Source organism: Falco punctatus (assembly GCF_963210335.1).
Source record: "Falco punctatus genome assembly, chromosome: 4".
NCBI classification, from domain to species: Eukaryota; Metazoa; Chordata; class Aves; order Falconiformes; family Falconidae; genus Falco; species Falco punctatus.
In genome coordinates, this window is record NC_137583.1 from 104,282,288 (window position 1) to 104,296,368 (window position 14,081).

The following is a 14,081-nucleotide window of genomic DNA, read 5'->3' on the forward strand; positions in this document are numbered from 1 at the left end:
GAGCAGACTTTAACACAAGGAAGCAAACAGAGAATCAGAGAAATCTGTCAGACAAAATAAAGAGAAAAAATTATAAATTTATATAAAGAGAGCAATATGTTTTTATGAACAAGTCCTACTTTGTCTTCTAAGTGTCTCTATTTCTACTGTTAATGCTGTGAACTCTGTCACTGATTTACTTTTTCATATAGTTTAGGGGAAGTGGGAAAGTCCTTTAAATTTTTTTAGTATTAAATGCAGGTTCTAAATAGCATTTGGTCATTTAAATATGTGGCCTGTTTTTAAAAGTGCTGAGGGAGCTCCTAGATGCTCAGCATATTTGGAAATGAAGCCATGAAATGTGGATTTAGGATGCTAACTTCAGGCTACTGTTTCTGACATTCTTAACTTTCGAAACACATTTTGCTCGTGCAACGATGAATTAATAAAATCCCAGACCTTAGATTATTTTTAAAAAGACAGTTTAAAATCTACAGTTTTGGATTAAAGTTCTTTACTGATCACAGTTAGGAGGAACAGCTAAGATTACTGTGACTTAAAAACTGCACAGAAGAATCATTTCCACATGATACCAGTTTGTTTATCTTGTGCCTAGAATATGGTTCTCAAAAAGGCAGCAGCAGTCGAAAGACATTACTCTTGGTTTGCCTGTCTAGAAAATCCAGTTTTGCTATCCTCCTGCTTCAGCTTTTTCTTGAGGTACAGAGAAAATAATTATTGTTACTTTAGAATAGTTTTGAGCGTTTTGTGGCTTGTATTTTCGTGGTTCCATTTGGTTTGAAAGGGCTTGGATTTCAGCAAGAAGTGGCATGGGTCACAGTGCATGGGGACAGACTTCATGCACGTGAGCAAAGGTCAAAATCAATCATAGCTTTGTATTTCCAGGCCTATTACTTTTGGCAGTTTACCCTGCCAGAAGGGGCTAAAATATCTGCTTCCCAAAAGGAGTAAAAGTCAACAGGGGGCAATAATATAATCAGCTTCTCGACCACGCAGCAACAAGAAAGGAGGGAAAAGGATCTCCTCCTTGTCGTAGCCACTAAACCATCTAAACATTAGATGCAATATTTTCAGCAAAAAGTTGAAAGATTTCACAGCACAGTGACTTGAAAAGGACAATAGGCCTATTTAGGCAATTATATTATGCAGGCTTTGTTATTAGGCAGCCCTGCTCAGTCCCAGAAAGTCTGGATAATCAAAAGTGTCCAAGTACAGGAAGGGGAAAAGTACAACCCCACCCTCCCACACAGCGGCTGCCAGGACCTCTGGATTTGAAGGGTAAAGTCTATTTACCAAAGCTCCTTGGCCATTTTATACATCAACTGATATCCTTTCCTCATGGGGTTGTGCGCGACAGCCTAGCAAAGCTCTGGAAAGGCCTCCGAAACCACAACTAATTTGGCCCCAGCCGCCTGCCCCTGTAAACTCGCTGCTCAGAGGCTGCTGCCAGCCTCCTAGGCAGAAACTACAAGGGGGAGCAGGGTGCTCCCCCCACTTGCATGCATACCGGCACTGGCCCCCACGGCCAAACAGATCTGGAGACTCATCGCAGCTGTGCTCTGCTTTTGAGGTCTCAATAGGATGGGGCACGGCACAGCCGACCGCAGCAGACAGCAGTCCTTCTGAGCACAATGTCCCTTTCACAACCCTGCTCCCAAATCTAAATGCTGGCTGTGTAACACAGCCGTACTTCATCGGCTGCGTAAAGAGTGGTGTATAAATTAGGCCTGAGCAAAAACAGTCATTTCGGGTGTTTAGGGGAGGTGGAAGCATAATCCGCTGACCGGGGCACCTCGCTCCCTGTGCACCTCTGAGCAAAGCCCTTAGCTCGGCCGGGCTGCAGTGCAGGCACGATGCACGCATGGTTAACGAAGGCGGCTCAGCAGTAAGTGGGGATTTAACTGGATGTGAGGATGACTAACTTCACTGTCTGAAACATTATCTCTCTCTTTCAACTCCTTAACTTCGCGGTAACCTCTCTTTGAGGCAGCGCCCAGCCAGCCTGGCTTTGTTCTGACAAGTTGCACCTTTGCTGCAGACTCATTAGGCAAGAAGGGAGTCACCCAAAGATACACTGCTTTTCCTTCAAGCTTATCCCACCCTGACTTCACTAGCGAACACCTTTCGTAATTTCTGTTTGCAGGAGTTTTTGACAGTGGTGCGTGTCCATTAGAGTTCTCCTGTGCCAGCAGCTGAATCAAGCTAACCATATCAGTCTGTGTAAAGAATAGTTGTTCTCATTTCAATTAATTTGAAAGAAAAATATCCCTGTGCAATTTTTTTTTTTTTAATGAAGGGGATCAGAAACAAACACTTTTCATCACATATTTCAGAGCATTAGGCTACAAGTATAAAAATTTAAACAAAGACTGTATCCCTAAGCAAATCAGTCCTAGTGATTTGGCTGTAAAGTTTATAGATGAACTTTAAAGAAAATAACCTCGTTCAAACAGATCTTGCCTTCTGGGCACTAGCAAACACACCTGCAGCAATTTGATACTTGGGAATGCAGATTAAAAGTCCTTCACTTCAAAATGTTTGTTTTTAAATTCAGAAAGATGAAAGAAAATAAAGTACTGAGCTTTTTTCTGTTGAGTGCAGATGTTTCCAGTGCTTGCAGGGAACGAGAACCTGACCCAAACATTGCAGTAATCTGGAATTCAGAAGGAAAATGCATGCCTTTTGGAGTCCCATCTTCAGGAGCTTTCTGAACATTAATACCTGCTAGATCCTCTCCAGGCAAACACTTCCCACCAAACTGAAATAAGAACCGTGTACTCCACAAGCCTTGACATCCTATTATGTCCCGCTGGCATATCCTTAACTTTTGCCTTCATCAAATTTCTTTTTCTCCTAAACCTAACAAAATGCGGTAGGCAGTAGTCTTCTACTTGATAAAATTAGCTGAAACACTACATACTGCCAAACTTACTAGTGTTTTGGGCCTGCTCATTTGTTTTTCTGCCTGTTTAATTAATGAAGACTAATGAAGACTTTTTTTTAATAGGTTTTTCCAAGGTCAAATTGCCATTCCTTGCAGCTCTTCTCTCACGGTCTGTCCCATTCCCACTTCTACAATGTTTAGTTAGCTCACACTTCACCAGAAGTTACTGGTTTTCTTTTAGTATTTGTTGTCACCACACTACAGGAAAGATGAAAATTCTACTTTACATAAAAAAATAGAAAATACTCATTCTTGCAATCTTAAGTCTTTTGTCCTCTTAAGAACTGTTCTTGTCTAATTTGATTACACTGACCTGATTTTTATCTTACAAGAAAAGGAGTGAGAATAGACTCATGATTAAAAGCGCAGTCGGTTCTACTCTCATTTCTGAGTCCATAGTTTTCTTTGCAAATAAATAATTCCGTTTTAAACCTACAACGATATAAACTAATATCACACAAAACATAAACACATACCAGTGCAAAACTAGGTGTTTTCTTGTGTGCTTGTAACACATCTTGTGGTATACAGTGGCTAACATTTGCGTTGCAAACCCGTAGCAGGTTTTTCCTCCCACAGAGGGGAGGCAAAAAAATACCACACAAGTTAAGGTCATGTTTGGGTTGCGCCTTACCCTCTATTTTTACTTTGCAGACCCTCATGGACTAGAAAATTTGTGATGCTGCAGGAGTACACTTGCTTAGTGAATCATAGCGGGATTAACATACTGAAGATGTGCTGAAGTTGGAGACCTACAGCATTCTGCCCTAACCCCTGCAACAGCCAATTTTGCCAGCATTTTAGTTGAAGCCCTGATGCTGTCTGGGATTGTTACTGGCCTGTTCAAGAGTCTGCACAATCCATGTATTATTCCCTCAACAACCATTTACCTTTTACTCTACAATCACGTCTCTATCAATATTTCTAAGGCCTAAAGCGATGGCTGCAGGTGTACTGCTTTTATGGCAGAGCCAAAAATAAAACAACAAACTAGACCGAAAAAACCTATCTATTACAGGTCTAATAATTTACAAATTTCACTACAATTACTTTCCATTAAATCACAGAGGTCTTCATAAAACTAGAAAATCAGGAGACGCTTGAGTTAGAATTAAACATTGGTGTCTTTGTATTTATAAGTACTGGAGCAACCTTTAAACCATTAAAAGCTTTCTGGACCACAAAATTTCTGGTTTTGTCATTATTGTCATGAGATGCAAGGTAAAATCTTACATGCTGTGGGAACTTCAGTATTTTATAATCCGTTTACATATATTTACCTACACACATAAAGTGCTTATGCTTTCTTCAAAATTAAAACCAAAACTTGCTCTAGAAATCAAAGAGAATTCTTCATTTGGACCCAAACTAAATTGCTCTTCCACATTTCTATACCATTAGCTTTCATAGTTCAAATTACAGCCACTGTATTATGATTCAGGTTTCTGCCTGATTTTAAATTCCCATGCAGTGAAGATTAATCCTATTGCCTACAAAGTTATGAGACTGGATTCCTGAATGCATTTTCCTGTATTTTTTATTTACTCTTGTTAATATGAGTTTCTTTGATTAGCTAAACTTTGCTGTTATCAACACTTGCCTCTTATCACAGGCCCTAGGCAAATGACATATTTACCACTCATTCCATTCTGATAAGGGTAATCCTGTGTTTAACTTGCCCAAGAACAAACACCATATATTTTGTTTTTAAGAAACCTGCTTCTAGGTATTAACAGCGTACAAAAGAATGAGCAGGACATTTTAAAACCAGAAGTTATTTAAAGAATATTTTGTGAATGCAAGCTTTTAACGACAGCATATGCCTCCTACTCCAGAAAAGTTTATTTAATTCCAAGTTTCCGCAATATCACCACTGAACTTACACTAAAGTTTAAACCATGGAAGGAGGAAAACACATTTTTAGTAAAACATCTGTTTCGGGTTTTTTGTTCCCCCTAACTGATGTTCTCCCATAGCTAGCAACATTATTTTGAAGTAAAAGCTTTGTTTCATATCTTATTTAAAGCATTTTGAAAACAGCACGGAGAAAATAAACATCTCATGCTGAACCTCACAGTCTCATTTTAACTGTAAAGACAGCAAAACATTTTCGGTGTTGTAGGCTGGTAGTCACTAATTTTTACAATTCTGTTTTCATTACTCAACCCACACAAACGTCATATGGTGACTGAAAACTTTTGAGCAGAGTGAAAAAAACCTCTATTTCACCAAATATATTTAATTTATATTTCAATTCCCCCCTCCACTCCTTCGAGATAAACTGTATCGAAAGAAGAACTATTCTAATTCCTAGGTAACTTTTTAACATACAGCAAAACAAAAATTTCAAACAGAATTATATGGCTAATGGTGTACTGAAGTGCCCGAGAGTGTGCTAAAAACATTTTGATACATAGCCAAGTCATTTATCTAAATCACCTTCAGAGCAGTGAAGCATCCTGCAAGCTTTTATGCAGAGTATAAGGTGATACTTTCTGGCACTTTTTGCCATTTCTCAAACTTGAAACCGTGGTGTTAAAATACTGCTATTTTTTACCATCTATGTATTTCAGCAACAAATCAAGACCCTATAACATAACAATACATTTTCAGAAGGTCCTGCTACTAACTCTCCCTCCCCCGTTACCAATGCAATGCTGCCTGAATCTCAAGGTATAGAAATAATTGATGGTTAAACTCAAAGGGTGCTCACAGTAAGTAGTTTTCTAGCAAAACAGCAACTTCTTAGAGCAACAAAGTGAAGAAGAAAGGTGGCAGCAAGGTCAGTACAAAGAAATATTGCCTTTTCTTAGGAAACTTAAAACTACTGTCTGATTTTTGGAATGGCACCTACCCACTCCAATTCCACGTCTTTGCAAGAACTATACAGAGCAGCATTTTAATTGCTTGGCTGCTCTGCTAAAATGCACTTTGAGACAACATGCATCCAGGTTATCAAACACACTACAAAATTAGATTAAAAAGGCAAAGAAAAAATACCACAGAGATGTTATGTAAATTTGTCCTTCACTGATTGGAGTTTTGCAAGTATTTGCTATATTATAATTTTATGTTTTCCTACTTGGCTCCACAACTGTTGTTAATCAATGAGAAGGGATAAACAGAAAGCAGTCCCGTGCTTCTTTCCCTTTTCCTTTCTCACCAAAAGAAGAAAAAAGGCTTGCAAAACCACATTTTGCACAAAAAACTCCCCCCCCCCCTCATTACCCCTGCTCTTAATTACAAGTATTTTTAATAAATAAATAAATAATAAATAAATAAATAAATAAAAATAATAATAAAGCAGCTTTAAAGTGGAAAAATAACAGTTGGGACCTACATTGAGCACTGTGCCGGTGTTGCCACTCTGTTTGTGCCAATCCACTGAAGCATGCTTTGAGAGCCTTCTCCTGGAGCATGCAGGAAGACGGACTCGCAGTGTAGAAATCCAGCATCTGAGCAGGGCTCACTGCTAGAACATCCATACAGTCAAACATGATTCCCCCTGCACAGAATGCCTGCAAAAGTGCTTTCCTCTAGGTGTGGAGGAAAATGGCACATAAAAGTACACCCAACTCCATCAAACTCTGCCCCTTTTTTGGCACGTAGGCTGTTGGTCTTTTTCCCAGACCAGAATCATGAATTATGACAGACAACACAGCTAAAAGCCTGTAATTGATCCAAATGATCATTTACCATTTTCCAGGCTGCCCAGGCAATCCAGCAAGATGGGGGGAAGCGAGCTGCATTCCAAGTTTTAGCTCCCATCAATTGCCCCCGAAATGTCTTTAGAGTCAGCCCCGCTGCCCGGGCGCCGGCTGGGTGCGTGCCGCGTCCCGCGCCGCGCCGATCGCCCGCCTCCCCGGGAAAAAACAGCTCCGGTAGGGCCTCGGGATCCCCCTCGGCCGGGAATAGATGCTTCTGCCTCTGAACAGCTCACTTCCTACTACTTGTGTCACAGGGAATGAAAGATTGAATTGCCTAATATATGCGAGTGAACTTTCCGTGAACCCTTCCCAGGCTGCTAACCTTCAAATGACCCAAGCGGTCTGACATCACCAGCTCCCAGGATTCTCACACGCCTTCACAACTCCCAGCAGCCCTGCAAAAAAGCAGGCGGGCGGGCGGGCGAGCGGCGGCGGCGAGCACCGGCCCTGCCCGAGTCGCCCCGCTGCCGCCGAGCGGGCGGCAATGGCGGGTGGGGACGGGGAGGCCAACTTGCAAACCCACCCGAAATAGCGAAGTTAGAAAGAAACAATGAGGACCAAGGCATGGGGGCTGGGAACTGAGGCAGTGTTTTCGGTGGCGGTGGAGAACAGAACATTTTGGAAATGCAGTTTAGTTCGCTAAAACTTCTGCGCCGCCCCCCCCCCCCCCCCCCCGCCATTCCTTTCCTCCCCAGAGGCCATGAGCGAGGCGCAGGCATCTGCCGCCGTGCCGGAGCTGAGGGCACAGGCTTTGCCCCGACTTCTGGGGTGGCGGGACAGGGTTTGGAGCAGCCTCATCGCAGCACAGTCCCTGCGCCCACCAGCAGGGACCCCTCCTTCAATGCCACCAGCAGAGAAGATGGCCGGTGCCAGCCCCACGCCCCGGGGGGACCTCACAAGCCCGCCCCTCCTGAGGTGGGGGAGGCTGGTGCCATCTCTCCTCACCATCCCTCACCCTGGCTCCTAAATCGCCCAGCACTCTCAGGCCTCCCCGCCAGGGTTGCCCAGGAGGGGCTGTCCCCACCGCTCAGCCCAGGGCAGGAGGCAGCCACACAACCCCTCTTCTCCTCAGCCCCGCCGCCGCCAGCTCCTGCCTGTCTCTGATTAGCACAGAGGGGCTGGGGCCGCCTGCCTGGCCCTGGAGGGCCTGTATCAGCTTTCAGAGGGCTAATGAGCCCCAGGAGGGGAGAAAGGCCACAGGCAGGTCCCTGGGGAATGGGACACACCACAGGGTGCCAGGAGGGGAGACCACGGCTGCCCCCCACCCCGGACGGGGGCAGCCCCGGCCACCCCCTTGCAGCCATTTTGAAGACACAGGGCTGCTCCCGCCAAAACACCCGCTAAGGTCTCCGCGGCAACCGCGCTGCCCACAGCCCTCCCTCCTGGCGGGAGTAGGTGTCGCCGCCGTCACAGGGCTGCGGCCGGCGTGCCACAGCCAGCACTGTGCTGGCCCACCACCTGCATTAAGCCAGCAGGGAGCCCTGTGCTTTCAAGGTAGATAACCACCTTCTGCAAAAACTTGCTTACAGAGAAAGACTCCATCGAGGCCTTCGCCAGTCCATGTTCCTAGGGACACTTTAGATATGAAAAACAACAGCCTGGAAACAGCCTCTGCCCCACTGAGCTCAACAACCATGTGCACGCTTTCATTTTAAGCAAATAAGCCAAGCCGCCTCAGCCCCGGCGCACTGAGCACCAGCTCTGAGTGAGGTTTCCTGGGGCAATGAGAAGCCTCGCTTCCCACCTCAAAGCTAGCTCAGGTTCAGAAACTGGAAAATGAAACCCTCGATTACTACCCGTTTCTTGAAAAGCCTAAGACAGGAGGTGGGTAGAGCGAGGGACGTTGTGTGCAGACATGGCACACAACTGGTGACTGTAAAGAAACGCTGGGCAGAGACTCAGTCTGGGAGCTGCACAAGCCACTTTAATGGATCCCGTGTCCCCTCTCCACAAAAAGTCCTTTGATGAACCGAAAGCCCTCCGACAATGCCTGCAGATTGTATAACAAAACTTTTCACACAGGTTCAAAAACTAACAACCCCCCCCCCCCCCCCAACAAAACAAAACCAACCCCCTCCCCCCAGCACACACACTTGTTCCCTGAAACTGATATACCCATGTTGAAAACCAGCAGCCAGCAAAAAGACCTGCTGCAATCTGGAAACAAATCCGCTTGAAGAGATAAAAACAAAAGCTTTTCTTAGGCCTCCTTCCCCTCCGGTGGGAGAGCTTTGGCTGTCCCTGCAGCAGGCAGTCTCTCCCTCCCATCTTCCTTCCAGGCAGAAGAGTTACAAATGCTGGAGTCTAACAATGTCTTTTTAAGGACTTTCTCAGTCCATTGGGGTGTCCTCCCCCAGTCTGGACTCCTCAGCTGAAGAAGGCCCTGACACTCTAATCCAAAAATTATGCATAGCGCTCATTTATTGAAAAAGCCATCCTTCAGGGAAGGTTTGTTTACACCATTTCAGCACAGCAAGTAGCATTTGTGGTATTAAAAAGACAAGTAGCTAAATTTTTGTTAACATCTCAGCTGGCTGTGTTGCTACAATTTTGTTTTGAGTAGCAAAGCTAAACTAAAAAGAGTATTTTCTAACCAGATGACACAGGATGCACAAGAAATTTGGAATATGTAATGTATCACCACAAAAATAACTGGAAAGAATGACACAAAACACAGTATGTTTTGTCAGTCTCCAATTTAGGGAGAAAACAGCATTTTGTGTGGACCATGGCTCTTGGAACAGTTTAAGCTTATGCCAAGAAAAACATATTGCCCATGTGAGTTAAAATAAACAAAATCAGACAAACAGAAATACAGTTATATTTATTCTATTAGCAGTCTTATAATACCATATTTAAAAATAAAACCTGCCCGTTGTACCTTAAAATCTAGACTGGGCACTTCTGAAAGTAAGTGTCAGGAAGTCACACTTAACTACATATGAATTTAAAAAGATTACTTTTTCTCACTGTATCTAAATGAGCCAGGTAGCTCATCATGTTTTATTATGAATAATAATTGTGCTAATGCTTATACTTATTCCTAAAATCACATGTAATTAACGAAGTCTTCTAATAGCCTAATGGTTTGCTTGCATACTGTTTCTACAGTACAGTAATTTATGTATCTCATATTTCACTCATATGAAATAACATACTTGTTTTTCTTAAGAAGAGTATCAGGAAAAGCTACATTAGAAAACACCCCATTTTAAGAATCTAGATCGGGACTAACCTTAATCACTGTGATAACTAATAGCCCTCTAATTCAAATGTAATGAAACTTTAAGTATTGCCACATATTTTAAATGCCTACACAGCTCCCATAAAGGTGCGAGTAAGCAACAACTCTCCAGTATCTTCCCCTTTATCCGTGCAAAGAAACTGATTTCACATCACCGCTTTGATCTGTTTTCTCTCAGACTGTGATGGCAGAAACTTTACAATAAACATATTCTTAGCCACAAGTGAAATAAAAAGCAAAAGTTCAAGTCAGAAATCTATTTCCTTTGGTGTTACTGTATATTTGTCAGTGTGACATAGCACATTTGAAACCCATAATCATAAAACAAAAATTTACAGCCAAGGTTTAGGGTCTACATCTGTTTCTCTGGTTTTTGTACTGCAATTACCCACTGGACAATTCAGAAAGCAGCACTATGAATCATGTACTGCACACATGTTTGTGCTGGTCACTTTTTCGTTAGTACAAGAGGCTCAGGGTGCCGTAATATGCTTCACCAACAGAAAGAGAGCATTAACTAGAATCAGGATGAGTGCACTGGGCTCTCCAATAAAAATTACTTTACTAGAAGCAACAGAGTACTCCTGGAATATTACAGGCATATTTATAGGATGGAAAAATTAAGAAGTACATGCAAAAATTCTCCCAAAGTACCTCAGGGGAAGCAGACTGGGTTTTTTTCATGCATGCATTTTACTATTAATCAAATGTAGCACTCTCTTGAAACAGTTTTGACAGCAGAGTAAATGGTTACTAGTGAATGATGTGTGTGTTTAAGCAGTGAAAGCAGAGACAAAGTGATGTTTTCTTCTACTCCCTAGGCAAGAGCTGACACCAAGCTTGCTGCCTCAGCTTTGATACTCACAGATTCCTTTGTGTCAGTTGCTGGGAGAATCACTGGCAGTTCACTAAGCCTGCCTCACACACAGGGGCTTTGATTTTTACCTCTTCATTGAGAATAGATGTTAATACGAAACAGTACTTGTCTGCCCTGGAGGGTCCGTCGTCGTCCCCCCCCCCCCCGCCCCCCCCCCCCCCGGTGATACAGGGTTTCAAATCTGAAAGCCTGAATCCCCCTTCACTACATGTATTTTTCAGTGTTGAAGGATGTTTTCCTCATGTCTCAAGCACATGAATGATGTCAAAAGATTATGAGGAAGAAAATCACTGGGTCACAAGAGAACAGCTGAATATTTAAAACTCCAAGGTAGTCCTGAGGAAATAGGTACCAACCCTGAGCAAGAATTGCCCTGAAGAAAATAAAACAGTAAAATTGCTGGCATAAAATGGCATAAACGACACGGAAAAGCATGATGAAGTACAGTGAAATTAAGTGAAAAAGGGGGTATCTTCTGACTGCTATATGCTACTATGCACAGCTTGCAATGACTGAAACAGGAATTTGCACGTAACAGGAAAAATTACTTCAGGCCTGAAATATAACAGCAACTGGCAAAAGGCTATTCAGTGCAGAGCAGTATTTTATTTTAGATGGGAAAAGCAGAGTTAGTCAGCTCCAGACACAGAACTCGGGCATGCAACCAGTCTGCAAGTCACTTTATGATAAAGGCTTTTTGTCTGTTTTAATCAGTGGATATGTATTTGTAAAGATGCCTTTTAAGCTGATTCCTTAACTTAAAGGCTACACAAATAATTCATCTCCACAAACCTGAGCACACAACCACGTTTCTTAGAATCCATACTGTGCTGTACACTCCTCTGGCCTAGAGGCAGGGGAAGAGAACTGCCCTATATGATAAAACTGGAAGTATATCTAGTTCAGCAATCCATTTCCAAGAGTGACCACTACTAGACCTTTCTAAGGAAAATATAGGAATCTCCAGTGATTGGCAAAGTATAACTCACCCATAGGTCCTCTAATAGCCTGTTCTCTAACAGGAAATCACTTAAGCATTAAAGCATGAGATTTAATATCCTTTCCAAATTTGTTTTTGGTAATAACCCTGATATTCTAGATATTCATATATAGCCAATGTCTTTTTGGATTGTGATAAATTTGTAGCTCCATGACACAGGAGGAGGTAGTATATTATTGGGCTTTGAGACAAAGGAGGAAAAATATTTTTTTAAAAACACTGTAAAACTCATCCACGTTGCAAATAAAGGAGAGCACAGACCAAACTACACTTCTCTGAGGCCCCAAAGGCTGACTGCTGTAGGCTCCAGAAAGGTTGGCAAGGAGGCAATGACATCATGTGCCTAAGGAGGGGATGACATGTATTTTGAAGGATATAAAAAGAAAAAACATTACATTAAAATCTGGCTACATACTGAACTACACTTGCTATTTAGGAGGATCCTGCAGTGCAAACACCACTACTAAATGGTTGTCAGAAAACAGCATTGGGGGGGGGGGGGGGCAGAGTTTGTTTCATTTTGTTTTCCTTTTAAATGACCAGAGACTGCTGTTTCAAGGTTTAGCCAAGAAAGAGATTTTTACTGCTAGCCTATAAATCCCTCAAACATAGAGTTATAATGGAAATGCTGAGGTAACTGGAGTGCCACACATGGTACTGACACATTGCATTATATAATCCGGGGAGAATGAAAGCTGGGAGATCTATAAAATATAAGTAGAAGCAAGATGTAAGAAAGAGCAGAAGAGCAAGTAGAAATATTGAATATTAAACTGCAGAGAATACTACTACTAACAATAAAGTCTCCTATATGCTGAATATGCTCATGGTTGGCTGAAGGAGAACGAGCATGCAGCTCCATTAAAAACAAAATAGAGACTCCAAAAGGCGATTCGAGTAACTGTTTCGTTTCTGCCTTTTTTCTAGGGAGGGGAAAGAAAGTTACCTAACAAACGGGTAGTATTTCTTGATGTTCTGATATCCTGCAAGGTGTCTCACAACGTGTAAATAAGTAACATTAGAAAATGCAAAATCAATGGAGTTCCAAACGTAGGCAGCTTACCGCCCTAGTTGTAATCAGAATCTAAACTGGGACAACAGTATTTCTAGAGGTTCTAACGGCAGCTTAAACTGTTGGTGAAGTTTGCTCTAGCGGCTTTCCAACAAGCGACCAAAGTTACCAAGGAATTACTGGAACTACAGCTCAGTGCAGACATATATCCTAACAAAGACCAAACCTTACTTAAGCCTCATTTAACTTAAGACAGACTTAAGCGGAATTTAAGGCTGCTGCTTGGAAAACCCATATAGAGGGATCCCAGAGGCCAGCAACAGCTGAAACACACTTGCACAGAGCTCTGGACACAAAGCCTGATGCAGATCGGATTGGATTACGCCATTAGTATAAATGGCCATAGATCCACAGTTTGACACATGTTATTCATGATAATCCATTTCCCACTTAGCTAGTTCCCAAACCTACATCAAACACTGAAAGAACAGTCCAATGTTGTATCTATGGGCATCTTAAAAAGCAAAACGAAGGAGTGACTGGAAAATGTGCTGGTATGGCTACTTGGCTAGCAAAGGTAATGACAGCAATGACAATGTGGTGACACCACCTGAAATCTGCTGGTCATGATGGTCATTATGCTAACCCCTCTACTCCACCTGTTGCCCTAAAGCACTCTAAAATTACACCTTTGTTTTATCGTGCAGATGTACTTTCTATTTGGGTACAGTCTGGGGAACAGCCTGCGTGTTTTTTTGCTGTAAATGAGGTAGGATTACCCAGGAACTGAGGTACATATTTGGCAAACTGGTGTCCCTGTTTTTTTTTGTGGAGTATGTGCCATCGATACTGTGTGAATTAACCGAGGGCACATGTCCTTCCAGGAACATTGTTATCACCGTTAACTGTACTGACATAGCCTGAAAAGTAAACTTGGCTAACAGGGTCAGTTTTACAAGCATACAGGTTACCACAGTATAACTAATCATTGCTGAGTGGGTAAGGGATTCTGTACATCCCTTTTATGCTACAATAACTATCCACAATTGGGCTGTTGCAGCTACAACTCTTTCAAAAAGGAAAGATCACCTTCTTACCCTAAGCTGTTACGCCAATGTAACAGGAAAAGGTAAACAAGACCTCACCAAAAATCAGGCTGGGCTGGACTTCACTTGCATTCAGGACAAGCAGTGGCAGCATGAATGATGTCCAGTCTAAAATGCTTGCAAGATGTTTCCTGGTTTTCAAACTCTACTAGAACACACCTATCAAATTGTTCTTTGGTGCATTCCTCAAA

General features: G+C 42.6%; 1 protein-coding gene across 14 annotated transcripts in view; it reads right to left on the bottom strand.

Moving 5' to 3' along the window:
- Nucleotides 1-14,081, bottom strand: part of RARB (retinoic acid receptor beta) — a 334,649-nt gene that overhangs the window by 87,438 nt on the left and 233,130 nt on the right. For 2 of the 14 annotated variants that reach the window (XM_080385072.1, XM_080385071.1), the window contains exon 1: nt 6,285-9,841. The exons of 10 other annotated variants lie outside the window; for them this stretch is intronic. In XM_080385072.1, the coding sequence (XP_080241198.1) occupies nt 6,285-6,441 (157 nt within the window). In that variant the 5' untranslated portion in view covers nt 6,442-9,841. Of the gene's footprint in view, nt 1-6,284; nt 9,842-14,081 lie in introns of those variants that run through there. 2 more of the 14 variants (XM_080385073.1, XM_080385074.1) reach the window with 2 other exon arrangements.